We start from the raw sequence: 26,382 nt of genomic DNA, 5'->3' as shown, positions 1-26,382 counted from the left end.
TCGTCCTTCATGGTGCAATTTATTTGGCATTTGATTAGATGTACATCTACCTCAGAAAAAACACAAGCTCCCCTGCAAATTAAGCATTTCTTTTTTAAATGGTAAAGGCTATGAAATAAACATCAATGAAATGTAGCATCTGCTGTATTGTACATAAAACATTTCAAACCCCGCTCCCCCTCCAAATCCAAAAAACAAGCTCTCACGCCACCATCAACACCACCTTCTAGCACAGAAACTACAGTGTAAATGCAGCCGGATGGGTTGTGGTGGGCACGTTTTGGATGCATACGGGGATATTAAACTATATGCAGGAGTCTTTTGAGCCTACTGTACAGGACACATGGTTGAGCATAAAACATTTTTGTCCAAATCAAAAAGAACTAAAACTAAAACTAAAAATCTCTCAGCATGCCAAAAGATTAAAAACATGCACCACAGGTCGAAAACGCAAAAAAAGCAAAAGAAACTTGATTTAAAATAAGAAAAAAAAAAAACATAAGAAAAATCAAACTGAATACATCATTTCCTAAACACACATGAACACTTTCCCACAATTTCTGTGAACATGATTTTGTTTCTTGGACAATCCACTGTGGATTGTCAAAGTAAAGAAAAAAAAGGGGGGAGGGTAGTTTAAACAAAAATAAAATAAAATAAAAACAAGCAAAAAAACCCCCCCCCCCCAAAAAAACCAACTTCTTTTTACATACAATACATTCAAACATAAGTTATACAGATGTGCACAGTCTGACATGTTTAAGCCGTTTTTCCCTCCTCGAGGCAGATCATGAGCGGCTTGGATGCTGGTGGTTGTGGGTCAGCTCTGATCTGCAGACGATTACTCCTCTGATGATTGACATCGTAATTCTCCCCAAGTATACAGACCCTCATCACTGACACATTAAAAAAAAAAAAAAAAATCCCGCCGCTGCAGTTGGTGACATCCCATCACTAACTGAAGACAAACCTCAGTAACGGAGTTGCAACTGCATGAAGAATAGCACAGAAACGCACCTGATCCAACCGAGGGAGGAATTAAATCACAAAGAAAATGCAGAATTATCCTGGAAAGAGTTGGTAATGAAACAGAAGCAACTCTGGGACCATCTGGATGATTATACGACTTAATGATTGGAGCATTTATCTCATATAAATGATTTTGTTTTTTTTGGGGTTTTCAAACTTGATCTTCACATATACGCTCATAAAGCCTTTTGTCGCTTTGTTGATGGACAGGGAAAGAAAATCAGCCTATATCTATCCCACAATTAAACAATCAAGGTAACGACCTGCAGCCATAAATTATTATCAAAAAAAAAGAAAAAGAAAAAAAAGAGCACAACATCCTTTGACACTACGACGCCACATGTCAGCTTCGCCCGATAAAAACCCCACAGCAGGAAATTTAGCCGTATCTCGCGAGGTTGAACCTCTCAACTACAAAACATGTTTTTCTGCAAACTTGCTCTAAAAACCTGGAAGACGGCTTCGTGTGTCAGACTAATAAACACCAGGGGACAGTTTCTGTACGCGCTGCAACAGACTGTGGGGTGGATGAGAAAGTTATCGTAGCCTGAACACTGATTGATACGTATGTGTTTGAAAGTATGCCGCAAACACAAACAAAAGTTGGCTCTTCTGTCCGTATGCGGTTATTTTTCCTCGTGCTGTTACAAATCTGACCAAAGGGTGTATTTGCACTAGGGGCTTTGTTTTTTTATGACCAACAGGCCCGTTTTGAGATGTTTGAAAAGCTTTTCTCAGTCTGGGCTAAAAGCAGAAGTGTGGCCTTCTCAGCCTGGATGTAGAGTTTTTGTCTCTTTGCTCCTTCAGATGTCATCGTCTTTAAAAAAAACAAACAAAACAAAACAAAAACACTCTGATGAGTCTGTACAAACTGTAACTGTCCTCTCTGCAGTCAGCATTTTGTGCTCCTGGTACGGAAAACATCTACGACCCTCCTCCAACTGTGGGTAACGTGCAGGTGTCTGCCCACAGTCTTATACCACGGTGCTGAGGGAGGAGGCGCAGTCTGCAGGCATGGAGACGGGGGCGTGGCCATCTGTCGGTGTGTCGGGCCCCACCAGGAGGGTGCTGCTGTCTATGGAGTCCTCCCTCTCCTGACAGGACGGCGCGGAGTCTGGCACCGGGCCTGTCGCGTTGGGAATATTGGCCTGGAGCCCGTCACCCATGGCGTTCATCTGGCTCGGCACGATGGAAACCCCACCATGCCCTGAAGATACAGACGCAGACAGAGAAGTGGGAAACGAGCATTTATCACTCCGCACATGACGATGTTGGTAAAGAACAAGAGAAAAGGATGTGCGCCTACCGAGGTCCACGTAGAGGAGGCTGTCTGGGTTTATGGAGGCTTCGTATGGAGGAGGGGGGTCGTCGGGATGCTGGATGTCGGGGTATTTGTAGGCTGCATAAGGCGGAGGAGGCTCTTGGAAATGAAAAGCGCCTCCCTCCCCATCATCGGACAGATGCAGGGGAGTGAGACCAGTGCCGAAGGCGTCTGGGCCGTAGTCAAAGCCTGGGACTCGTCTTCCAAGGTTAAAGTGGTGCACTGAGATTAAAGCAGAGTTTAAAGTTTAAGGTGCATTTAAAGTGAGCTTTTTGGATTATTCAGACCATCTAAAAATAATAATAATAATAATAATAATAATAATCGATTGCATTATCATCTCTGTCTTATTGCTGTTTTATCGCACTTAAGATGCTTTGAAGACTGAGTGGTCGCAGATCTGGTCTCCGTTTCCAAAGCAACCACTTCAAAAACAACAAGATTGTAAGTTGTCACAAAAACTTTGTGCTGCCATCTCCAATAACCTATTTCCCCAATGTGACTGCAGCAACAGCCAAGACTGTTGTTACTCTCATTTGTATGAAGATGCAGAAAAATAGAAATAAATGTAAAATAGAAAAAAAAACAAACAAATACATTTTAGCTGTATAAAGCATAAAACAAGAGGGGAAATTAAACGAATTAATAAAAATAAGTAGCTTAAAACATAAATATCAATATTTAGAATTAATTTCAACAATTATTTTATTTATTTATTTACTGTTGTTTGTGGCCGTTTTTGCCATCCTTATTGAGTTTTCATTTTTAGAAAGGAAGATTTTTATCTCAGCTTTTTAAATCGTTCCTCATACAGACAAAGATTAAAAAGTGACCACAGGTGTAAACTTTGGATCTCAGTGCTGCAACACTTTACTCACAGTTTCCTCCAATCAGCGTTTCGATGCGTTCACGTCTTCTCTGACGGAGTCTGTGTACCATGAAGAGCAGCAGAGAGAGGATAAGGAAGGACGAGATGCAGCTGACGATCAGCCTCATCCCGCTGGCCATCGAGTCAAACAGACTATTCCCATCTGACGGAGAAGACGGGAAAAATCTAATCAAATCAGGATATGTCCTTGCAAACGTACTTTGTTAAAAACGTTCTTTTGCTGAGCTTCGAAGGAAATTCTGCACCGTTTATGTGTGAATGTGACACAATTTGCACATTAAACAACACTTTCACATCTTTTCCTTGCAGCACTATTTAGAAGAGGAGCAGGAGCTAATTGTTTATATAAATTAGGCAATTTGAATCCTCCTGACTCATTTAACTTAATATACTGAATATCAAACAGTGTAAAAATGTGTAGGTGACGAATCGTGATGCAGAATAACATCTTATAGGACTACGAGCACTGGAAGGCTTCTAATCACTGATAATCATTACACACTGGTGGTGGTGGTTTGTAACCAGTGGGATGTGTTTGGATGCGGTGGTAGTACCTGGATCGAGGCAGGTGAACTTGCAGCACTCTTTGGGATCCTTGCGGAAGTGCTGGCAGCCTTGTGGCCGCTCACACAGCGCGGCGACGCACATCTCAGGCTCGCCGTCATGACACGTGCAGCTGAGACACGGGTCGTCTCCTTTGGGGGTGAAGTAGTAGCCCTCGTTTACGACATTGTCTTTTATATCCACGCACGTTTGCCCTGTGGCACAGAGAATATCAAAATAAACACATGGCCCCAGCGGAGCAAATAACTGACACATTTTTGATAACAAACAGAAAATTAACCCGTACTCCTCTTGCACAGAAACGGAAACTTCTTGTAGCAGTTCTCAGCGTGCCAGCTGTGCAGGCCTCGCTCGTTCATGCTTTTGTACTGAAAGCGCTGCAGCTGTGCACAGAAGACATTGTCTTGGGTGGCGGAGGCCTCCCCCAAGTCTTTCAGACCCTCAGGAGGCAAAAACACCTGCATAGAGCCTGAACACAAACAATTCACACATTAAAGCATTCAAATAAATTACAGAAGACAAACAGCACATGTAGGTACTTCACAAAGCTGAATCTTTTATACCTTTGTATGCTACTTCCCAGCGGCCATCCAAGGAGTGGCTCTGATTGGTGATCACATACTGGTAACCCACCCAAAATCTGAAACAAACAACACCACTTACACCATGTCTAGTGATGACGCATTAGCTACTACCAGCCACTAGATGGCCTGCAACCAGCTACAGAGCAGTATAACATCTAAAACAACAAGCACACGCACTTCTGCAATATCTTCCTTATTAAAAAAACAAAAACAAACCAGAATTAAAGCAGAAGTTTAAAGACTGAAATGAGATCTCTGTTCAGGAACTGAAACCTGGCAGCTTATTTCTGTGGCAATAAAGAAAACTTACTTGCACTGATCTCTGCACACTTTATCGTCAAAGTCCACCTCGATCTTCAGTATGAACTGCAGCTCCTCGTTGGTCACAAACGTGGCCAACGAGCCGTTGACTTTCTGACACGTATCCACGGCCTGCCAGTAGTTCTCGTTCTTCAGGTACACTTTGTAGCAGCTCGCTGTTTTCTCGTAGTGATGCCACCCGCTGGGACATTTCTCTGCAGACAGAGAAGACAAGAGTGAGCACATGATCGCCATGCAGATTCGATTCAAATAAACCTGCTGAGAGCAAAGTGAGACACTTACTGTTGAAGCGCACCGGCTGAGCCACACCGATGACGTCTTCCACCTGGTCGTACCCGCTGCCATAACGAAACCTCTCCTCTTTTATAACAGCACAAATCAAGACAAAAAGGTTAAAAAAGTGGACTTGTTTGTACGTTCTGCCATAACAAATGTAACTGAGAACAACAGATGGTGTTTTCAGTGTGTAGGATAATTGTTAACAGCCCGCGATAATATTTAGAAGTCAAAACCACCACACATCAGTGTAAATAAGATATATACTGAGGCTGATTCTAATCTGAGGAATATGAAAGCAGAAGCAATGCTTTGCTGACCGTGCAGATAGCATCCTCTACTATGTTTTATCAGGAGTTCACAGAGACTAAAGTCTAGACTGAGGGAAGCACCCCAGTACCGTCTATGTGCAACACAATATAATATACACTTTTTAATGACAAAGTTGTTAATGCGATGGATCTCTTGCTACTCTTTGACTAGCTAGTAAGAAAATAAAGTACGTAGGTATGTTACAAACTATAAAGAAAACACACTGTCTCAATTGTGGCATCTTTACTACTTTTTCTTAGTATAAACTAGAAGAAAAAGATCAGATTTAAAAACGGGGAATATGCTTGATCTCTTAGAGCACATATGATATATCAGCAGATAATAGGTGTTTACTGATATTGGCATTTATAACAGCTGATAAATGAGCATTTAAAATGTAAAAAGACAAGAGAAACAGCCTTCAAATGCTTTTCTGTGTTGATGCTGCATAATCTGTCCACCAGAGGGCCCTCTGTAACTTCCCTGTTAGCAAAACACCTCTGGCACAACAACCAGAGGTGTGTTGCTTTTTTTGATGGTGGCTATATTGGACAACGGATGCTGGATTTGGAGCAGGCAGGAAGGAAGAGAGGACGACCTCAGAGGAGGCTCATGGATGTGGTGATGTAGAAAAGAGGACAGGCTGGTGTGAGACAATGGTGACCCCTGAAGGGAGTAATGGGTAGCAGATAAAAAAAGACTATTTCTCTGTTACATGACTCAATGAGATTTTGTTGTTGACTGATGCTTCAAAAAGGAAGGAACTGCAGGCTATAAAAACAGCAAATACTGAAGAACTTAACTGAAAAAAACCCACCAAATTTGAGGAGCATACACTTTGTTTACATTTATAACAGCATTTATTTTGATTTTGCACTGAGATTCATGACAACTAGAGATGGCACGATACCACTTTTTTAATGTCCGATATAGATATCATAAATTTGGATATCTGAAGATACCGATATGAATCCGATAGTGTAATTTTTAATCAATAAAACTTCTTTAAAAATAAAAATAAAAAAAATATCTTGCTGCATTTTGTATAAGTTCATATTCAAGTCTAAAAACAAAACAAAACACTAAAGCTATTCTGCTATATTTGTATGCAAAAAATACACTGCACCCAAAATATTTCATAGTTCAGCAATACTGATCAATCTAATAAACTTAAACCTGCACCATCCTTCCTATTCTGGTGTTTTAAAGAGTACTTAGCAGAAATATTAAACAACCTAACTAATAGGGATGTCAACTACCAGCAGAAAAAAAATAGGGAACAGCTAGACATTTTAAATGTGCCCCCGTTTCCCTGTTAATGCCCTATCGGCAGGGGCGGATCTAACTTTGCTAGATCCGCCCCTGCACAGTTGCCAGCCGTCAGCTACGTAGAAAAAGATTCTGGTGTAGAAATTAATATTAAATAAATTCTAACAACAGCTTATCACGGTTAAACTTGCTGCTGTTGTTTAGCCGCTGGTTTCCTTTTTCTGGTGCAAAGTGGGCCAAAAACTAACAAGAGAGACGGACTCGCGACAGAAAAGCTGATCAGCCGATCATTGATCAGTTTCATGATTGAAGTAGCAACAGGAGAGGGAGGGAGAGAATGAGAGGCAGTCGCTCCATATATTGGTTGTTAAGCTTAACGTGGGAATGCTTTACAAACATTCACAGATGAACTTACACACTTGCTTTACTTCTCTCTGGGTTAACTTTCTCTGAGATGAAATGCCGGTTTGGTAGCGAGGCTCCAAATGCTCAACCAGACCGCCAAGAGGTCTCGCACGCTACAGCCGCTCTATCATGTGACACATATTGGACTGATGTGCTAAGGTTATGAGCTGAGTTACGCCATGTTGCAAGTTTTGTGAGGTGCTTTCGTGATATTTAATGGATTGGATTACATTTTTTATTTCTCTCCGACATCCGATCCAGTAATTTAGGTCAGTATTGGACTAATACGGATACATAATATCGGATCGGTCCATCTCTAATGACAACAATCTGTAGCCACAGTTTTCACTGCATACAGTGACAGGCCTTCAGCTGGGTATTTTCAACTTTTCAAGTTTCTCAACTGTAAAGTTGAGACGTTTCTTCTTGCATCGGCCACTCTGCTGTTATTATAAGATTGAAGGATTGCTTCACCTTTTAGTGTTATTAAAAAAAGTTAAGATAAGATAAGATAAGATAACCTTTATTAGTCCCACACGTGGGAAATTTGTTTTGTCACAGCAGGAAGTGGACAGTGCAAAAGTTATGAGGCAAAAATTAGAATACAATAAGAATAAATACAGTACACAACTGTACAGAATAGAATAAAATAAAATACTATATACAGTAGAATAAAATAAAATAAATATACAATAAGATAAAAATAGAATACAAATACAAATACTATATACAACTGAGTAAAAATACAACGATGAGTGCCCTAACAAGAACAAAGACTCTCCAGCAAGCCGCTGATTAACGTGACAATAAGCCCTTGACTTGAGTAAGGCTTGCATTTCTCAGTAAGCTCACACTTAAAAAAAACAAAAGGTCAGTAGTTGTCCCTCTAAACATGCAGACTATCAGATATATGAATTTGTCCAGTTTTACTGCTGAATAAACAGAAAGAAAAAGAAGCAGAAGGAAATTACTTCTCAACTTCTTAAGCTGTTCTGTTAAAAATGGGGTTTTACTGCAGAATGAATAGACTTCAGTGTGAACCCTTAATCGTTTAACAGCAGTGCTGGCATGGAGCGTTAACTCGGAGCGTGGACGGCTGCTGTATGGAGGTCACATGCTGCACTCAATCCTTTCACTAACTCCTGTTATGCTGTTAGAGATCTCGGGATAAGGTCTTTCTAGATTTAAGCGGAGAACAATAGGATTTTGTGGTTAGCACTGTTGCCGCACAGCAAGAAGGTCCTGAGTTCAATTCCACCATCAGGCCGGGGTCTTTCTGTGTGGAGTTTGCATGTTCTCCCCGTGTTTGCGTGGGTTCCCTCCGGGTACTCCGGCTTCCTCCCACCGTCCAAAGACATGCAGCTTGTGGGGATAGGTTAATTGATTAATCCAAATTGTCACTAGGTGTGAATGTGCGAGTGAATGTGAGTGTGAATGGTTGTCTGTCCCTATGTGTTAGCCCTGCGACAGACTGGCGACTTGTCCAGGGTGTACCCCGCCTTTCGCCCTATGACAGCTGGGATAGGCTCCAGCGCCCCCCGTGACCCTGAAAAGGATAAGCGGAAGCGAATGGATGGATGGACAATAGGATTTTGGTCAAAGGCTTAGTGACATCTATGCAGTGTAGGACAGATGAACCAGCAGTAAACAAAAACAGAGACACATGTGCAGCCACTCAGCCTTTAACCCTTCTTCCCCCTGCCATCTGACGCTGTCAATAGAGCGGACTCACTGTGAGGGACTATGAGGACTACAAAACCACATCTGAGCAGCTGAGCAAAAGCAAATTTGTAAGACAGGACTGTTTATGTGGGTGGTTATTGTATTAAATGCAACTATGCCATGCTGCAGTTCAGACAGGGACGCAAGGGCCAAGATTTACTATTTTTACGTTTGGTAGGAAAAACCTCTGTGATAAAAACAAAGCTATTGTCAGTATCTGTTGAAGAGGTGCACTGAAAGGAGTGGACGCAGGTATTTAAAAGTCATAAAACCTGATCTACTAATGCTAAAGGCAGGTGATTTTACTGCCAACTGTGCTCAATTTAACTCAGTTCTCCAACTTCTCTGGAATGAGAAGGAGAGATGGCATGTGTTCAAAGTAGAAAAACTTAAGGCTGAGCGCTAGGGATGTAAGAAAATATCGATACAACGAAATATCGCGATATTTCACGCAATGATACTGAATCGATATTTAAAATCAGTGTTATCGATTTTTTTAATTGAAAAATGACATGCATTTACTGTTTATTTCTTTTGTATGTTGGAATTCAAACTCCGGCCACTGGTTTGCAGTTTTCACCGCCTTTACTATGACGTAAAAACGAGGTCTCGCGATAACTGTAGAAGCGTCTAGTTTGCCAAAAGAACGAAGTAGAACAGTCAGTGGACATGTGTGATGCTAGCTAACTGATGACTGAAGAGGAGAGGATACAGCCGGCCCCCGCAGCTTTCAAAGCTGATGTGTGGACTCATTTTGGATTTAGGACAAAAGAAGGAAGTAAAGACTATGACAAGAGCTATGCAGTCTGTAAAATCTGCACCGCCAGAGTCAAATATTCCGGTAACACAACAAATTTACGAACACACGTGTCTAGACACCATAGCGACGTAGCGTCAAATGCTAATTTTAAAACGAAACGAGGCGATCCCTCTCAACGGACAATTGAAGAAGTTAACTTTTCGAAACTACCAGCAACTTCAACTCGTGCAACAAAAATAACGCAGTCAGTACTTGTTTTTATTTGCAAAGACATGCGCCCTCTGAGTGTTGTGGAGAATAAAGGATTTCGTAATATGATTAAAACGCTGGAGCCCCGTTACACCGTTCCTTCTCGACAACACATCACGGACATCGCTCTGCCAAAGCTGTACCAAGAAGTCAAAGCGACAGTGCTGGACTCTCTCAGCTCGGCTGAGACAGTTGCTCTGACATGCGACGCTTGGACTTCGAGAGCCACTGAATCGTACGTAACTGTTACAGCACATCACATAACGGACCAGTGGAACCTTCAGTCTCATGTACTACAAACCCGAGCCATGCATGACAGCCACACAGGTGAGCACATTGCAGCGTTACTAACTGACGCTGTGGCTGAATGGGGATTGAACGCAAAGGACCTTGTTGTTGTTACCGATAATGCACCAAACATGGCTCTCGCGGCTAGACTTGCAGGCATAACGCACATACAATGTTTTGCACACAGTCTGAATCTCGCCTCACAGAAAGCACTGAAAATACAATCCGTGGTGCGACTTCTCGGGAGGATCCGACGTGTAACAGCCTTTTTCAGGCGCAGCACCACAGCCAGCAACCAGTTGAAGCAGAAACAGCGCCTCCTTCAGCTACCAGCTCACAGATTGATCACGGACATAATTACGAGATGGAACAGCTCCTATGATATGATAGAACGATTTTTAGAACAGCAACCAGCCATCTGTGCAGCTCTGCTTTCTGCAGAAGTTAGGAAGAGTGAAAAAGAAATTTTCACATTAAGTGAGTCTGACATCACATGTGCAGAAGAAGTTGTCAGGGCACTCAAGCCTATGAAGGACGCCACCCTGGTGATGTCAGAGGAGAGTATGCCAACCCTGTCCATCATTGCTCCTCTTCATGCCAAGCTTGTGATGGGTGCACAAGAAAGTGTTGATGATACACCGACAGTAAGGGACATTAAGACTGCCATAGCAGAAGATCTGGGAAAGAGATATGTAAATGAGAGGGAGACACTATGGATGGCATCAACTGTTGATCCTCGGTTTAAGGACCTGCCCTTCCTGTCTGAAGCAGAGACCAGTGAGACCTATTCCAGACTGTTGGACACTGTGGTGACTGTGATAAAGAAGGAAGAAAATGTAAGTAAATAAATTAATTTATTTGGAAAAATTCAACTGAAGTTATAAGCAAGTGAATAAAGTAAAAAGCAAAAAAAAATGCATATTGATGACATTTGTCATCAAATATTAGTGAAAAACAGGGTGAATCTTGGATTTGAATTTTGACTTTCTGACATTAATACTATTTGAATTTAATGTTTTTCAGCAGCAAAAGAATGAGGAGACTGACAAACAGGTGGAGGAAGAGAATGCCACAGAGGAGGCTCATCACCCACATATCAAAGACAACTTTGACTCCATCCCTCGGCCACCCCTAAAGAGACAGAGGACCTCATGTGCATTGGTGGACTTGCTCGGAGCTACGTTTGCCTCTACTAGTGACAATACTGCACCAAAATCAGAACATGATGTTGCTGCAGCTGAGATCAAGAGGTATAGAGATGAGACCCCTTTGCCTCTCACAGGAAATCCTCTCAGTTGGTGGAAGGACCATGAACAGGAATACCCTCAGCTATCCAAAGTAGCAAGGAGTTTCCTATGCATTCCTGGAACAAGTGTCTCTGCAGAGAGAGTTTTCTCCTCTGCAGGAGACATAGTAAATGCACAGAGAAGTGTCCTGAGAGCTGACCATGTCGATCAGCTTGTATTCCTGCACAAAAATCTGGAAATTGAAAAATAAACACTGAGAAAACACTACACATGTAAAATCTCTGATATGAGAATGTTTGACATTTTGGTTGAGTCTCATAAGCACTTTTATTTAGATGAGTAAATTCCTTTTTTCAGGTTGTACTAAAAGTGTTCCATTGATGGACACTGCAGAGCTGTACTTTATTTTATTAACACTTAATTGTAATAGCACTTTACATTTTTTGTTAATGTTTACTTGGATGGATTCTTCAAGCAATTTCATTTTTGATTTATATTTGTTTATGTTAAGGACACATAAAAAGTACTTTGTTTTGATGCTCCATAGAGCATTTTTGGATAAGTATTTTACAATCATAGTACTTAGAAAGACTTCAGTGTTACATGTTTACTTTTTTCATGTTAAATACTTGATATTTCAGTAAAGTAGTTTTTGTTTGTTTATTTGACATGACTTCTAATAAGGCAGATGTTAATTTCTCCATTCATTTTGAACTTAGAGAGTGTTTTTGTTTCAGATGTTTCATGTCAAGCATTAAACAGTTTGGACTGTTTACTGTGAGTTTTCCTAATTAAATTGAGTCCTACTAAACACAAATATCTGTCTGGCTTTCAGTATTTCAATATATCGTATCGTCTACCCTGTATTATGATACATATTGTATCGCCAGATTCTTGCCAATACACACCCCTACTGAGCGCCGCATATTTCTGGCCCTCAATACTACCGATATTCACCCAAGTGACATGTAATTCCTAATTTTCCACTTCCGAACTTGCTCAGTAACATACATACACACTGAACACCAAACGTGTGAATGCTCAGTGTCAAAAATAGCACTGTGAAAAAAATAAAAAACACTGACATGGGGCCAGCTGATTTTTCTGAACAAGAAAAGAAAGAAACAGATATTCTGGCTTCATCCAGTTCAGACCCAGTTAGTATTCCAACCGTCTCCTGTAGTGCAAAAGCATGTTTATGGATGGTGTGCGACTTGCTTTGTAGCCGTGTTCCTGTGGGATTACGCTTTAGCAGGAAATCTACAACCTAACTATGTCGAAACTCAACGCATTAGCCTTACATGCACCTCCCTAGAAATGTAACCACACATTGGGTTAATGCAGCCCACAACTACTCTGATTGGTCAATTATTCCTGTGTATGTCTGGCTACTTTTTGGTTCAGTTTTTCAAATTTATCAGTGAGAGCATAAAATCATCGCCTCAATGTAAGGAATAATAATCAATATTAGAACTCACAAATATCAGCAAATTCCTGAAGGGAGATTGTTGAAACTATCAGAATGAAGACGAGGGAGTGTACAAAGAAATGGAAAAAGTCCCCTCAAGCCCCCGAAGAACACTGACCACAACAAAGCATTGACATTGCCTGGCATCGCATGGAAAACACCAGGACACGACCACACTGTAATTAACATGTAATGCACCAGCACAAGAGTAAGTGCAAGCTGTGGGCTCCACAAAGCTTCCCTGCACAGGTCTGGCGCACTGGCGACCTGTCCAGGGTGTAGCCAGGTGGGATAGGTGGGATAACTCCAGCCTCCATACAACCATGAGCTGGATAACCGGTTTAGATGGAAGGAGATTACCCAGAAAACAAAAACATATTGATTTTCCTTCAGCTGCCTCTCATTGATCTGAGCTGCCATGCTCTTTCAAAGAGAAAGCACATGTCCTGTTCATCCTGCTCTTTTACTCCATCATATTCCTTAATACACACTCACTCAATCAACTCTTCTGTATGTAGATGTCACTGCTCATTAATGACATGGACTAACAGCGTCTTTGTTTACAAACTGAGGCACTGATGGCTGATCACCTGCAGATAACTTCCATTTACCCTGTATACTAAATCTGTGCATATATTCACCTGAACATCTCTCAGTTTGGCTTGATTAGATTGCGCTACATCCTCCACACCTGTATTCAGAGCTGCTCAGCTGTGGTCTGATCATCCAAGCGTGAAAAGGTTCTAAAAGGTTCTGGGTGTTGCTAGACTTTCCAAAAATCAATCATGTTATGGGTGTTAGGTAACAGACTGAGTGTGAAAGGGCTTAAGTGAGCTGCACTCACGGGGACAGTCCATCTCGTCACTCTTGTCCTCACACGCTGTCCAGCCGTCACACTGCCAGGACATCGGGATACACTGCATCTTCCCACTGCGGCAGGCAAACTGCCCGGGGCTGCAGCGCTGCTCTGAAATACACACAAAAAAAAGAGGGTTTATGTGGTTAAACCTGCACATAACCAAGGCCTTTTTCCTAAGAAGAGAAAAACCATTTAAACTCAGAGTGCAGCAGTCTGAATGGCGCCGTGTGAGCTTTCAAGGCAGTTAATAAAATAAGATGTCTGAGATGGCGAATGGGTAAATGTACAATTAGAGCTGCTTGATCACGGCAAAAATCATCATCACCATTACTTCGTGAGTATTGACATTGGGATGATTTAACACAACTGCTTACACGCTCAAAACAAAAACAACAACAACAAAAAAACCACAACAGGCCAAATGCAAAGGAAAGGGATGCACTTTTTGGCCAAACAAGAGCATTATTGGAAAACACACAACGTTATTATGTTAATAAATGAGTGGAAGACAAAATTGTAACTGAATAAAAATTCAATCAACTGTGCTTCCTGTGATTGTGACTGTCCTAATTATTACTCTTAGGGTACTCTTAGGGCAGAGCTACTGTCCTAAGAGTAGCTCTGCCACTTTAACAGAATTTGTCTGGTATTTCCTTTGACGTAGTGGTGTCATTTCTGTGCCTAGGAAGTAATAGTGACCCTTAAGCCCCTTGCTTAAGGGCCTTTTTCCGCCCCTTAAGCAAGGGGCGGAAAAAAGCCACAGCCGCTAGCGATCACGTATGTTTGGATTTCTTAAACTTTATCAGAGATGTCGATCAACTGCAAGGAGGAAGATAATCTGCAGAGCCATTTCATCATGTCTGCAAGCCACTGCGTTATGTTTATAGCCTGACATTAATAGAATCTGCTGCTAAGAGTATTTCATGATATTCAGTAACATTAGAGCGCTGAGTACTCCTGCAAGCAGTTCAGTGATGACAGCAACTCAAGAAGAAGCCTAAGGCACACAGCAGACAATACTGAACTTCTATGTTCTGTCTGTTTAGCGGCCTATGAAATAAACTGAGCTTTCCCGATGCAGTTAAACAGCTCAGTGGGCAGTGTCAACATTACTGATCATCAGATCAATAACTTATCACTATTTGCTTGTTTTTAGATTGTTACAGAAAAGGGTAAGTTCAACATACTCGGGATATCGCTTGCCTTTACTTAAGCTGTCATATGAAAGTACATATACTTCTGTTAAGTGTTTCCAGCTGGGCATCGTGTACCTGGAGTTAGGGCTGCTCAATTAATCAAATTTTAATCACGATTACGATCTGGGCTTTCAACGATCATTAAAAATGACTGAGCCGATTATTAGCCCCTCCCTCATTTATCCGCGACACCTTAAAGGCCGGTCCGTGAAAATATTGTCAGGCATAAACCGGCCCTTGGCGCAAAAAAGGTTGGAGACCGCTGATTAAGAGGACCCGAGGGAAGCTCGGAAAGCTAAGCAGAAGTTATTTGGAGAGGAGAGTGACTGCCGTTGGTTGAAAAGAGAGGTAAAAAAAAAAAAAAAACCTCAGTGGTGTTGTACACTATTTTATATTATTTTTTAAAGTCATTATTCAATACATTGTTATTGTTAACCCTTTAAAGCCGGTCAGAGCACCATGCTCCGTTTTGTGTAACATTTTTAAATCCCTGTAGAACCTGAACCGTGTAAGCGAGGAGTTTTACTTACATCTTATGCCATCAGCTTGTCCTCGGTCACGGTTTCCTTCCACATATAGCTTTGCAAAAGTTGCATAAAAAGCGCTTGCAGGAACAAAAACATAATATTCCAGAAACACGCTTTGCCGATCCGATCAGCTGTTCGTAACACTTCCCACAGTGAAACAGACGTCAGCGCAAACTATCGCATGTCCGCCATTTCCTGCCCGAAACCGGAAGTGACATAATTTTCGCGGAAAATGTAGTTTTTTACTTGTAGGCTTTAAAAGCCTATACTGGTGTTTTTATAAGTCATGTTTGACTTTTCTGAATAGTTTCTGGGATGCTTGCAACTCGAATTGCACTGCTGGAAATAGTTTATTTTGATGCACCTGCTGTTTTTAGATTTCCTGTTGTTGTAAACTATTTTTTGCAACTTTTTTGTATTTAAAAGTTTTGAGGGATAAACCTCTTAAATTTCTCCAAGTAGAAATATATGTAAAAAAAAACAAAAACGATTTTCAATTTTTTTCTAGTTTATTGCACTTTTTTGCAATTAATGTAGTTACTATGGCCTTAATGCATACATATTATTAAAATATGGGCTATAACAGTTGTATAGCAACTTGAAATGCTCCCACAAATGGCACTACAACATATAAAAAAATAATATAAGCTCTGGCGGACTTGGTTCTATAGTAGGTCGTAAGGGTTAAATAAATATTGTCAAATAATCGAGATCTCAATTTCAGTGAAAATAATCGTGATTATCATTTTTGCCATAATCGAGCAGCCCTACCTGGAGTCAAATGTTTTAACCGATGCATGAAACAATACATTTTTAGACATAAGTGGTAATGGCTGCCGTTTTATTTGTGAATATTTATTACACGGCGTGCTGCGGGGAAAAGCCTGTTCTAACGTTTGAGTCTAAGGTTTATTTTTTAGCACCTGGCGGCTCTTTTTTGCTTCTCATCCGTAAATAATCTGCTCTTTCACGTGATTCAGTTTATTTTGAAAAGTCTCAACAGGCTCTTGATCTTTATTCTGAAAGGTTTATGTGGAAAATAAACAAGCGGACACCAATGGTTTTATCGTTGTTGTTGCTAACGACAACTCATAAAAACAGGCGCTTGTCCGACCGTACTGTGGTTATATTAAATATAAGAGAAAGAGAGAACTTTAAGAAATTAATATAGCCACTACAGTGACCATCAAAACGATGAAAAAATATTGCCGTAAACAGTTTATTTTGCGACACCACGAAACAAACGATAGCGTAAAATGAAACGATAGACGTTTTTATATCGTCATCCGATATATATCATTATATCGAACAGCCCTAGGACAGAGTGAATGAAAATAAAAACTGAAATTTAAGTTCCTTTCCTTAATACAGGGTATTATTTTCAACAATAGATTTAACAGTCCTGCCCATTAGAGATCAGACTGTGCTACATGAAGCCCATTAACTAAAATCTGTTTTAGCCCACCTGGTTTATATTAAAATATAAATTTGACTGCTTTAAAAGGACTTTTAGTTTAATACAGGGTGACTCTTATATTGAAAATCTGCTTGAAAACCCCAAAAACATACTGTGCTTACCTGACAATAATCTTGCCAGAGCTACCCGTGGACCTGAAACAAATAGAAAAAAAAAATAGAGTGACTAGCCTGTATATCAGTGTGTCGTCTTTCAAAAAAAAGTAAAAATATATTTCATTTAATCCAGTCCGATTTAAAAAAAAAAAAAAAAAAAGTTATATTTTTTTTAATCCTTTTTATGCTGCTCGTGATTTTTTTCTTTATTTCTTACTGTCACCTGTTCTCTCCACCCTCTTGTTTGTGAGGACACAGGTAGTCATGTAAACCTGCAGAGGAGCTGCATCACCCACTTGCCTGACAAATATAGCAACACTATTTTTTTCTTAGAAGAGAGAGAAAGGGAGAAAAAAAAAGCTTATTTAATTTAAAACCAGACCTCCAGCTTTGAAAATCAACACAGCTGCGACCACAACCTAAACTGGACTTCAGTGTTAAATATTATTTATTTGTACTACAGGTGGTGCAAAATAAATAAGCAATTACAAGAAAAAAAACAAACAGATTTCCCAAATAAAAGCTGTCAGTTAGTTATAAGAGTTAGTTTTGATGTCAGATTTTCTAAATAAAAGTTATTTCCCAGATGTCTTACCATCATACTTCAACTTTTATAGCCAAACTATTTAGCTACCGTTCTTTTGCAACAAGCATTAAAGCCCAACAACACCACCGGATTTCCAGAAAGCCTAGTTCTGATTGCTGCAACCTTACTGCACAAGGATTCCTTAGACACTAACAACCCTGTGGGAACTTCTCACTGGGCTTTACACCATGATTTAAGCATTAAAAAGCTTTTTCTAGTACTGGACTGTACATCCCTATTTTATAGAGAAGCAGGATGAAGAAAAAAACCCACATTGTGGCTGGGATGAATTCATTGCAATTTGTTCTTGGAAGCATTACAACGCTACCAGTTCATCTATATTTCAGTGTAATGCTTGTCCGAGGGTTAAACAGCGCTAGAGTTGTTAATTTAAGCTTCGGAAAGCTAATGTTAGATCGAAGCAGTGCTACTGAACCTGTAACCCTTAAGGTTAACAAGATCACACAGTGGTGTTTTAATAGCCATCTCACACAGAAATGTCACCTCTTGGTTAATGCTAAGTGGACTGAGGTGCATTACAGACACATCTCAGTCTCCAGGGAGTGAGTGCATCATCAAACTTGAATGTGTGTCAAAATGACAGATAACTTTAAAGACATTAACAATTAAACACATTAGAGGGAGCTAATAATAATAATTCATCCTTAAGTTTATGATAAATAATTGTTGGCGGATGGGTTAAAAAGCTTTGTTTACGGTAATCAAACAGGGGCAGAAGGTGATGGCCCTTAGTTGGAAGCAGGCTTGTTTTAGAGTCCGATTTTTTTTAAATCTAATGCCCCAGTTCAATCAGTGCATTGAATGAAGCTTCGCTCAGATTCCCTCATATTTGCCCTCTTAAAGTCATGACATTATGACTGCAGGCAATCATATTTCAAAAGTGAGGGGATTTCCCCTTTAAATGCTTCCACAGGGGGGATTTATACACTTTGGGAGGGATCAGGGTCAGTTTGAGGATCAAACTGTTGGGGGGATAAGCCGAGTGAGCTCAAGACTGGAGGTCCGAATAACCGATAAGTAACGTGCAGGTCACTGGTTTGAGTCCCTGTTCAGATGAAGGCACTTCCTTTTTCTCCAGAGTGTGATCCTAGGTGTCTTAAGTAGATTTAGATGTCTGCACTCTGTCAATTTCACATCTTTTAAGTCTCATAGAAACATGGAAGGAAAGCACATCAGACGTTGTCCACATTGGATGTCAATTCATCTTTGGAGCAATTTGGACCAGTCCGGTGCAATGCTTTTAATTGTTTTGGGTATTTTCCTACATTATAAATGCTAATTTGAGGCCCTAGTTTCTGATATATAGTATTCTCCATGTGCAGGAAGCAAACAAGACTTTTATTAGCAGTTCTGGTTTCTATTTTGAGTCTTACTGACTAGCACAGACTTGGAAAATAGGAATACATTGGCTGAAATGAATCTCAAACACATCAACACTTTGTCCAATCACAATTCAGCTATTTATTGAGTTTAAATAAAAAGCTCCTTACTCATAGTCAGACTGCAAACAGTGACTGAAACACAAAAAAGGACATCCAGACTTATGTGTGATTTTTCTTTTATGTGGATACCCACCGGCTATGGTAGTAGCTAAGGATTTTGGGAAGTGGCGACCCTGAAAATTGATCATGAGGACAGGTTGACTTTCCATGCTTTTTATTTACAGAAAGATAAATAAAACACAGCCCAATAAAACCTCTGATAAAACCTCTGATATGCCACAATAAAAGCGGCTTCAAATCAAAATCCCTAGTGTTTCAGTGGACACTAGCAATACAGTTTATTGAAACGCGCATGCTTTTATTGTGAAACATTTTCTTGTGTATTAAATATATTACAAACGAATTAACCAATTACCTTATAATGTACATGTTTGCAGACTTGCTAAAGAAAACAAGCCTCTTGCTGTGTGTAGCTGAATAAACACTTTCATCAGAGAAGGATGCGAGCTTTTTCCTCTTCCCTACAAGGCTGCCAGATAATTGTAACAAATCCTCCGACAGGGAACAATATTTTAATTTAAAAAATTTTCCCCATACATTTCCCACTAATGAATATTGCAATAAGACTTGTTGCTAAGGCTAAGAAGCAAACAAAGCCAAATCCAGCTTGTTACTGGCTGACTCTTTATATAGTTACATGTGCTCCTTCAGAACTATAAAATACAAGCATATGTGCTCCATTTGAATGATGACTGTCTGTGCACATCAGTATTCATGCTTTCAGTGCATAGCTGGTATCTGTACTGCTCGAAAACCCACAAATGCTACTGGAATCAGAATAAGATGCCAGCAGCTGCCTGCTTTAGGTTATCAGACATTACAAGCTGAAATCAGGACTTGTGCATATCCAACCTGTTCATATATCAGAATAACAATGATTAGGCAGTTATTGTTTTGTTACTGCTGCGGGAAAACACAAGGTCAGAAAATCAGAGATCTCAGTTTAGTTAAAGGCAACAGGGGCAAAAAAAAAAAAAAAAAAAAAAAAACAACAACTAAAAAACCCCATCCCTTGCTGAGGCTTTTTTTCAGGATTTTATGATCTGTACATGTTGACAAAAGAATCAGCAAACACTGGTTACCCTGAGCGAAGTGAGCCTCTGCATCTCTTATATAACCGACAGGAAAGCACAATAAAGACTATGAGACTGCCCCAGCTCGGTCCCGCTCAAGTGTAACGGCACAGTGAACCGGCCTTGTGCACACGCTGCATCATCTCCAGCTGCTGATGATTCATATCAGCACTGAGCTTTGCTGTTAAAAGCACTGTGTGGGTATGGACATTCATTTATTTCTTTTTCATTGCACCATCTCACATTAACAAGCCATATTTTTATCTGCACCTTGTGCATGAAAGCACTGCTGGTCAGCTTCCTGTGATAATTAACCAAAGTAAAGCGCCTTTCCTGTGCTAACACTGTCAGTTCAGCTGTGAGACACACTTAATATTTAAAATTGTAAACAAAGCTGTGTGACTGGAAGCTACAATGTTATTAGAAAAAGTTAACACTGTTTCCAAAGTAAGTAGTGTCAAAGGGGCAATACGGATTATCTCTATAGACCAATTCACCATGTTAGCTATAAGACGCCTTATGAAATCAGTCCTTGAGTCACTTCTATATTATTTTAAATTCCTCTACAAAAGCAGTCCCCAGCAAACCAGGACGAGAAGTGTCAAAGTGAAAAAGTTTTGCTCTACAGCCAGAAATGTGAAAGGGGATGAGGGCTGTCTTACAGCAATCCTGCAGAAGGAAGTAATTCACCCGTATAGACACTATTTACCCCATAAAACAACCAAATGGAAACCATAACTTAGCCTCATGTCTGGACAATGTTGACATCAAATTTCACGAGTTCTCTCAAGCGCCATATTATCTCATTTACTGCTTTTCGCTAGCTGCCAGAATACACGTACACAGGGTTATTTTGCCCACATGTCATGTTTCAAACATTTGCCTCAGTGACCTTTCAATAAACTGCATCACTGTATTATTGCGTGGCTGTACTTCAAGTCTACCTGTTAAAATCCTCAAACGATAAATGGCACAGGTTGAAACACCGCCAATTTTTTTGTGAAAAACAGACTACTGAACAGCCGACAGTGCAACACAAATCGGCTGCTCAGACCCACAGACAAGACCCAAAGATTAGCTGACTGCAGCTCAAGTTTAAGCTGATGGTTGTGTCAGTCACACTACACAAAAACAACCAAGCTCTGTTCACTTTTATACGCTGTTGGCTGTGCTTAACCTCTTGACTCTTTTTTTAGAGCGCACACTGAAGTTTTTCACTCTCAGACAGCTCGGTTCACCTCTAGTCTCTGTAACCCACAGGACACATGCTAACCACTGGGCCTATCATGTGCATTTCTGCTTTTATCTTAACCATACATACTGCTTCTAGCGTGTATTGTTATGCATCATGCAAATGCAGGAAACCTGCTGATTTGCCTTATTTGCACGTGAAACTCAGCTGGCCAATTGAGATGATCCCGATCACATAGATTTGCCTTAAAATGTGTGACACTTTCAGTGTTGCCTGCCTCATTGGAAAATGCATAATCTGAACCTTTGAGAGTTTGCTGGAGTCAGCTGTGAAACAAATGTAGAAAGCAGGTATGCCCTTTATAAGTGTTAAAAATGTATGAGGATGATGTGGTTTAGCGGGTTACATCAATACCAAGTTAATGTCTCCACAACACGAAGTCTTAAGCAATTATTTACATGTACGTTCAGATTTGGAGTTATACTCCCGCAGTCTTGATCTCAAGTCAAATGACCAAGTCATGGTTGAAATAGTGACAAAAAAAAGCCAGCCCAACTTATAAAAACACAAGATGATGCATTCACTCCTGAGCATTTAAGAAAATCATGACTGTACTATTTGGAAACTCCTAATATAAATAAACATTTGCCCAGGGAACAAACCTCGACACGACCGATAAAAAGCACGCCCTGTTTGGTGTGCCAATTGTTTTCTAGGTGGGAGGTTTCTCCTTTGGATCGAGGCAGACAATAAAGTGTTTATTCATGAGGCTGAACTGATAGTCTGAACTGAATATCAGGATCACAAGACCGGGATTAAAGCAAACCACAAGACGCATTTGGCCTTTCCCTGCTCAAATGGACATCTAAACAGCACCTTAGAAGCTCTGCATTTGAAACAAAAGTAGAACACACTTACAGCAGAGACAAATAATAATTTTTTTTTACCTGTTTGGATTTCTATGACCTTCCAGGTGTATTTTATAATTATTCACTGTCACCAGGGGGCAGCATTTTACCAGTGGATGTGCTCAGGTACTTTCAAACAAGAGCTGCTGTTTAACTGTTGGCATTTCTTTTTAGGTACTGCTGTTTCCTTTGTGCCAGGCTGCAATTATAAAAAGCCTCATTGAAGGTTACACTGACTCACTAAACCATCTTCGAGTTTAAAATGGTATTACACAAAAGTATAGCACAGCACTAGTTCTTATTAAGTGGGCATCTCTTCAACACAATACACACAAGTCAAAGTGATTGTTCCTAAACATCAGTTGATAAGCTCTTACTTTGGGTGGTTTTTACAGATATGAAACAATATTGTGTTAAAATGGAGAGTAGTTTTAAACAAAAAAATGCATTTCTTTGTTTAGGGATTTGATTGTTTCTTTTTCCCTTTTCAAATGTTACAGTGTGTCCTGTGCAGGGGTGCCATGATATTTAAAACAAATACTGCCATGATGTTAATAATAGACATAAATCAGGGTTCCTTTTGCTCAAAATGAGCTTTTGGCAGTGACTTTTGATATTGATCAGGGCGCATGTAGTTAAGGCAAAAAGCCTGTGTTACCTGATTTAACAAACCTTTTCCTTTTATTGTATTTAACCTTAAATCAACTAAACTCAGCTTTAGAAAACTGATTTGCAACACACAATCCCCGTCTTTTGTGGACTCTAAAATATATATAATCATCTAAGAAAGGTGTTTTTCTGGCTACACTCCCTTACCCTACCTCCCTGCTAGGGCTGGGCCATATTATACCGTTCACGGTAATACCGGTATAATGTTAGGCAACGATAGGAAAATGAAATATCGCGATAGAATGGGAGTAAAACGCGCATGCGCAGTGCCTTTGTTTTCATACGCACATGGCCGATTGTTGAGTGAAACAGATGAACCAGAATTGGTTTGTAAAAATGGTGCAACTTCCGTGATGTGGAACTGGTTTGGTGTTTGTCCGTCAGATACACAACAAAGCACATTTTTTTGCAGAACATGCAAGCGGCCGTCGTTATTGTCATATTTGTTGGACTAAGATGCTCTTAAATCTGGGAGTAATCTGGGTCCTAAACTCCGTAAGCTTCAGGTCAAACAACACTGCAGCATCACTGAGACTTAAAAACTGTCTAAATTCTTTCATCTTTAATAAAACGATCAGCATTGCTGCTTTACCAGGTGTAACTATAAAGTTTAACTTCCAGGCATCCATGAAAACAAAAGTTATTACATTTAACGGAGTTAGAAGTTAGCAGGAAGCTAGCGGAAGTTAGCTCGCTAGTTTCGCTAGTTACCTAAGCATGATATTGCATGTTCTGACTGAGAGAGTTCTGAAAAAAATCAAACGTACAGCTCTGCTATCACTTCCAACATAAATGAAGACAGGAAACTAAACAGCAGTGACGTTTGTAGGGTTACTGAAGTTGGGCTAGCTGGTATATAATGATGTGCTACGTGATTGCTAGCGACACAGCTATGTTAGCATAACATAAACAGTGAAGCTGGAGGACGAACACTAACACTTTTCCACTTATAAAAGTTAACGTGAAGGTTCTTCATGGTTAGAGACAAATGCAATCGCATGGCAGGATGCTGTAAACGGACCAAACTTCAGTCAGGAGAACAACTGAGATAATCCATCCACAATACGAGGTTAGTCATTAATATACTGCAGCAACATGGGAATAGAGCAGCTGCCAGAGAATTCAACATTAATGAATCAATGGTACAGAAGTGGAGGAAGCAAGAATAATGAGTTTAATAAAGTTTGATTTATCTGACTGCTTTGTTTCGCTTAATGTGCCTTATAATCCCGTGCACCTTATGGTCCGAAAAATGCGTACTGCACCTCTTTTTAACTTCAGTGGATATTATACATGGTTATGCTCAGGATATGTCAGCCCATTTCTACTGGAAATGCCTTTTGGTTAAACTTTCAGCAAGGAATTTGCATTTGCACTGTTACATTTTTATAAAGCTTTAATGTACATAAAAACCAGCTTCTTGTTTAAGTGAAAATAAATGGAAGGTTGTCTTTTTGCGCTAGTAATGTTGTGGAGTTGTATTTTGTCTCGCATCAATTATATCGTCGGTTATATCTTTATCGCAAATTTTCAAATATATATCGTGATAAATATTTTTGGCCATATCGCCCTGCTCTACTCCCTGCACTAATGTGCTGCAGATTTTTAGTGCAAGCAATTTGTCAAAATAAGACAAAACATCCAATAAATGAAGTTAAACTGAATTTTTCTATACAGATGTTTTTTTGACCACTATATTCCTATAGTGGCACCACTAGCCCTGAGTATTAGCTTACGAGCTTATGTTGCCACAGAGACATGACGCATTACCCTTCAATCTCTATTCATCAACTAAGAAGTTTCCTTCAGACAGCTTTATCGTTTTAGCCATCACACTGGTGTGTAGTGGGATGTGCCTGGGCTTGCAGCTCTATGATGTGAGACAGGTTTAGTGATGCAGGAGCATGAATCTCTGACATGCATTTCAAATTGAGGCTTCACGGCGGAAGCGGAGACCAACCCTGGAATGTAGTGAAGCCTAAATACACCTACATTGTTTACAAAGCTTTGGATTGAGCCAAGATATCGTTTCCACCTTGCGTAAGCACAATTAAGTGAATAAATGATTATGAGCTGTATCAAAAGGTCAAAACTAGACGGTTGACTCGAAGCGACCTTGTTTATTTTGACAACAACACACAGCCTTACTTGATTTTCAGGTGAAATAAATTATAATTTCGTTTAGAGATTTCAAGCTGGTGGGCATTACTTTAAAAGATTAAACATAACAAGAGTGCCAGCAGCAGCAGTAAAGGGGTCCTCCCCGCTGTCCAGCAGCAGCAGGAACACGGGTTAAAAAGTACCGGAGTCCCCGGCTTGTGGAGCAGGCCTCCCCGGTGAACCTGCCGCCCCCTGCCTCCAGCTCTAATCCGTTTCTCCCACTTTCTAGCAGAGCCCGGGGGGAATACATGCACAAGAAAAACAACTCGGAGAGGCTATTTACCTGCCCGTGGTGGGTCCGTTAAGGTGAGGACGAAGAGAAGAGAGAAGAGGACGAAACTGCTGCTGTCAGCTTTCGGCAACATTTATCCTCCATTCATAGTAACTCCTCTATCCAGAAATGTAAGATATATTCCGAGGATCTGCACCGCCGCCGCCCTTTCCGAAACTACACCGCGAAAAGCTGAACGCAATTTGTGCCCATTTTCACGCAGTCGGAGCGGCAGCTGAGGGAAGAAAACAGCGTGTGCACAAGCATAGTCGTACCGCTCAGCGACCAGGGTCGTGCTTCCGAGGGGCTAACGTTAGCTAGCTGAGCCGCTCTGCCGTTAACGTCCCGTCCCGCTGCTCGGTGCCGAGCGACTCTCATCCAAGATGGCTGCGGCCTCCCATCACAACAATCCCAAACATGCAGCGCGCACACACAGGCCATCAGCTGGAGCCAGGGGCGGGGCTTACTGCGCGCGTGCGTGTGTTTGTGTGTGTGCTGAGGCCATTCAACTCTAAATATCGCTAGTTAAATAATTTCTTTGACTTAAGATAAAACTAAAAAGGCACAAGATGTACATCATACTATTATTATTATTATTATTATCATCTCTGGGAAATAATAATAATATTTAACGTGAGAAAAGGGTTTTAAGACTAATGTATCGAATAAAACGTTCTAAATATAACTGTTATTCTTGTAAATTTAACTGATTGTATTTAGTATTGTCTTTTCTATTTTGTTGTAAATGTATTTAAAACAGTCAGTTCAGTTTAAAGCTGAAAATATTTACTTTCAGATAATTTGCACATATTTCAAGCTGTGTGCACATTTTATGTTTTCTTTTTAGAACTTTTTTTTTTTTAAAGAAAATTAAACTTTAGATAATTTATCCTGCAAAGTTATACAAACCTATGTCAATTCTGAAAGACTTTAAACCAAATAGTCTTTTTCAATAAAAAATTAAGGAAAAAAGCAGCTGAGAAAGAGTATAGTTTAACCCAACAACACTAAATCGTGCCAGACATTTGGAACATGTCTAGATGAAGTTTGTGGAATGTGGATGACAAACCTTGTCCTAAAGCTATTATGAATCTTACTTAAGTTTCCATTCAACCCCTCCAGCCGGTTGGGGCAGATGGCTA

At 40.3% G+C, this 26,382-nt stretch overlaps 1 protein-coding gene across 7 annotated transcripts; it reads right to left on the bottom strand.

Annotated features, from left to right (window-relative positions):
• Positions 1 to 25,707, bottom strand: dgcr2 (DiGeorge syndrome critical region gene 2). 7 transcript variants are annotated; one of them, XM_026173906.2, is made up of 11 exons: positions 25,516 to 25,707; positions 16,865 to 16,897; positions 13,549 to 13,671; positions 4,991 to 5,068; positions 4,698 to 4,902; positions 4,367 to 4,443; positions 4,084 to 4,272; positions 3,794 to 3,997; positions 3,229 to 3,381; positions 2,336 to 2,572; positions 1 to 2,236 (listed from the first exon to the last, which is right to left on the bottom strand). In XM_026173906.2, the coding sequence occupies exons 1-11, from the start codon at positions 25,679 to 25,681 to the stop codon at positions 2,004 to 2,006; spliced, it is 1,698 nt and encodes a 565-aa protein (XP_026029691.2). In that variant the 5' UTR covers positions 25,682 to 25,707; the 3' UTR covers positions 1 to 2,003. The 7 variants fall into 7 exon arrangements, with proteins under 7 accessions (XP_026029691.2, XP_026029692.2, XP_026029693.1 ...); XM_026173907.2 differs by having other exon boundaries at positions 4,090 to 4,272; positions 25,516 to 25,705; XM_026173908.2 differs by having other exon boundaries at positions 25,253 to 25,666.
• Between the last annotated feature and the right edge of the window lie 675 nt (positions 25,708 to 26,382).

Source organism: Astatotilapia calliptera, chromosome 7 (assembly GCF_964374335.1).
Source record: "Astatotilapia calliptera chromosome 7, fAstCal68.1, whole genome shotgun sequence".
In the NCBI taxonomy this organism is placed as follows: Eukaryota; Metazoa; Chordata; class Actinopteri; order Cichliformes; family Cichlidae; genus Astatotilapia; species Astatotilapia calliptera.
Note: the sequence above shows the minus strand (reverse complement) of the source record. Positions and strands in the feature narration are given on the sequence as shown.

Bases quoted from the DNA above. Each gene is read 5' to 3' on its own strand.
- dgcr2 (XM_026173906.2), bottom strand. From the start codon at position 25,681: ATGGCCTGTGTGTGCGCGCTGCATGTTTGGGATTGTTGTGATGGGAGG. The intron at 5,069-13,548 runs GTGAGTGCAGCT...CTGTTATAAAAG, and splicing joins TGACGAGATGGACTGTCCCC to AGGAGAGGTTTCGTTATGGC. The intron at 2,573-3,228 runs GTGAGTAAAGTG...CTTTAATCTCAG, and splicing joins AACGCTGATTGGAGGAAACT to TGCACCACTTTAACCTTGGA.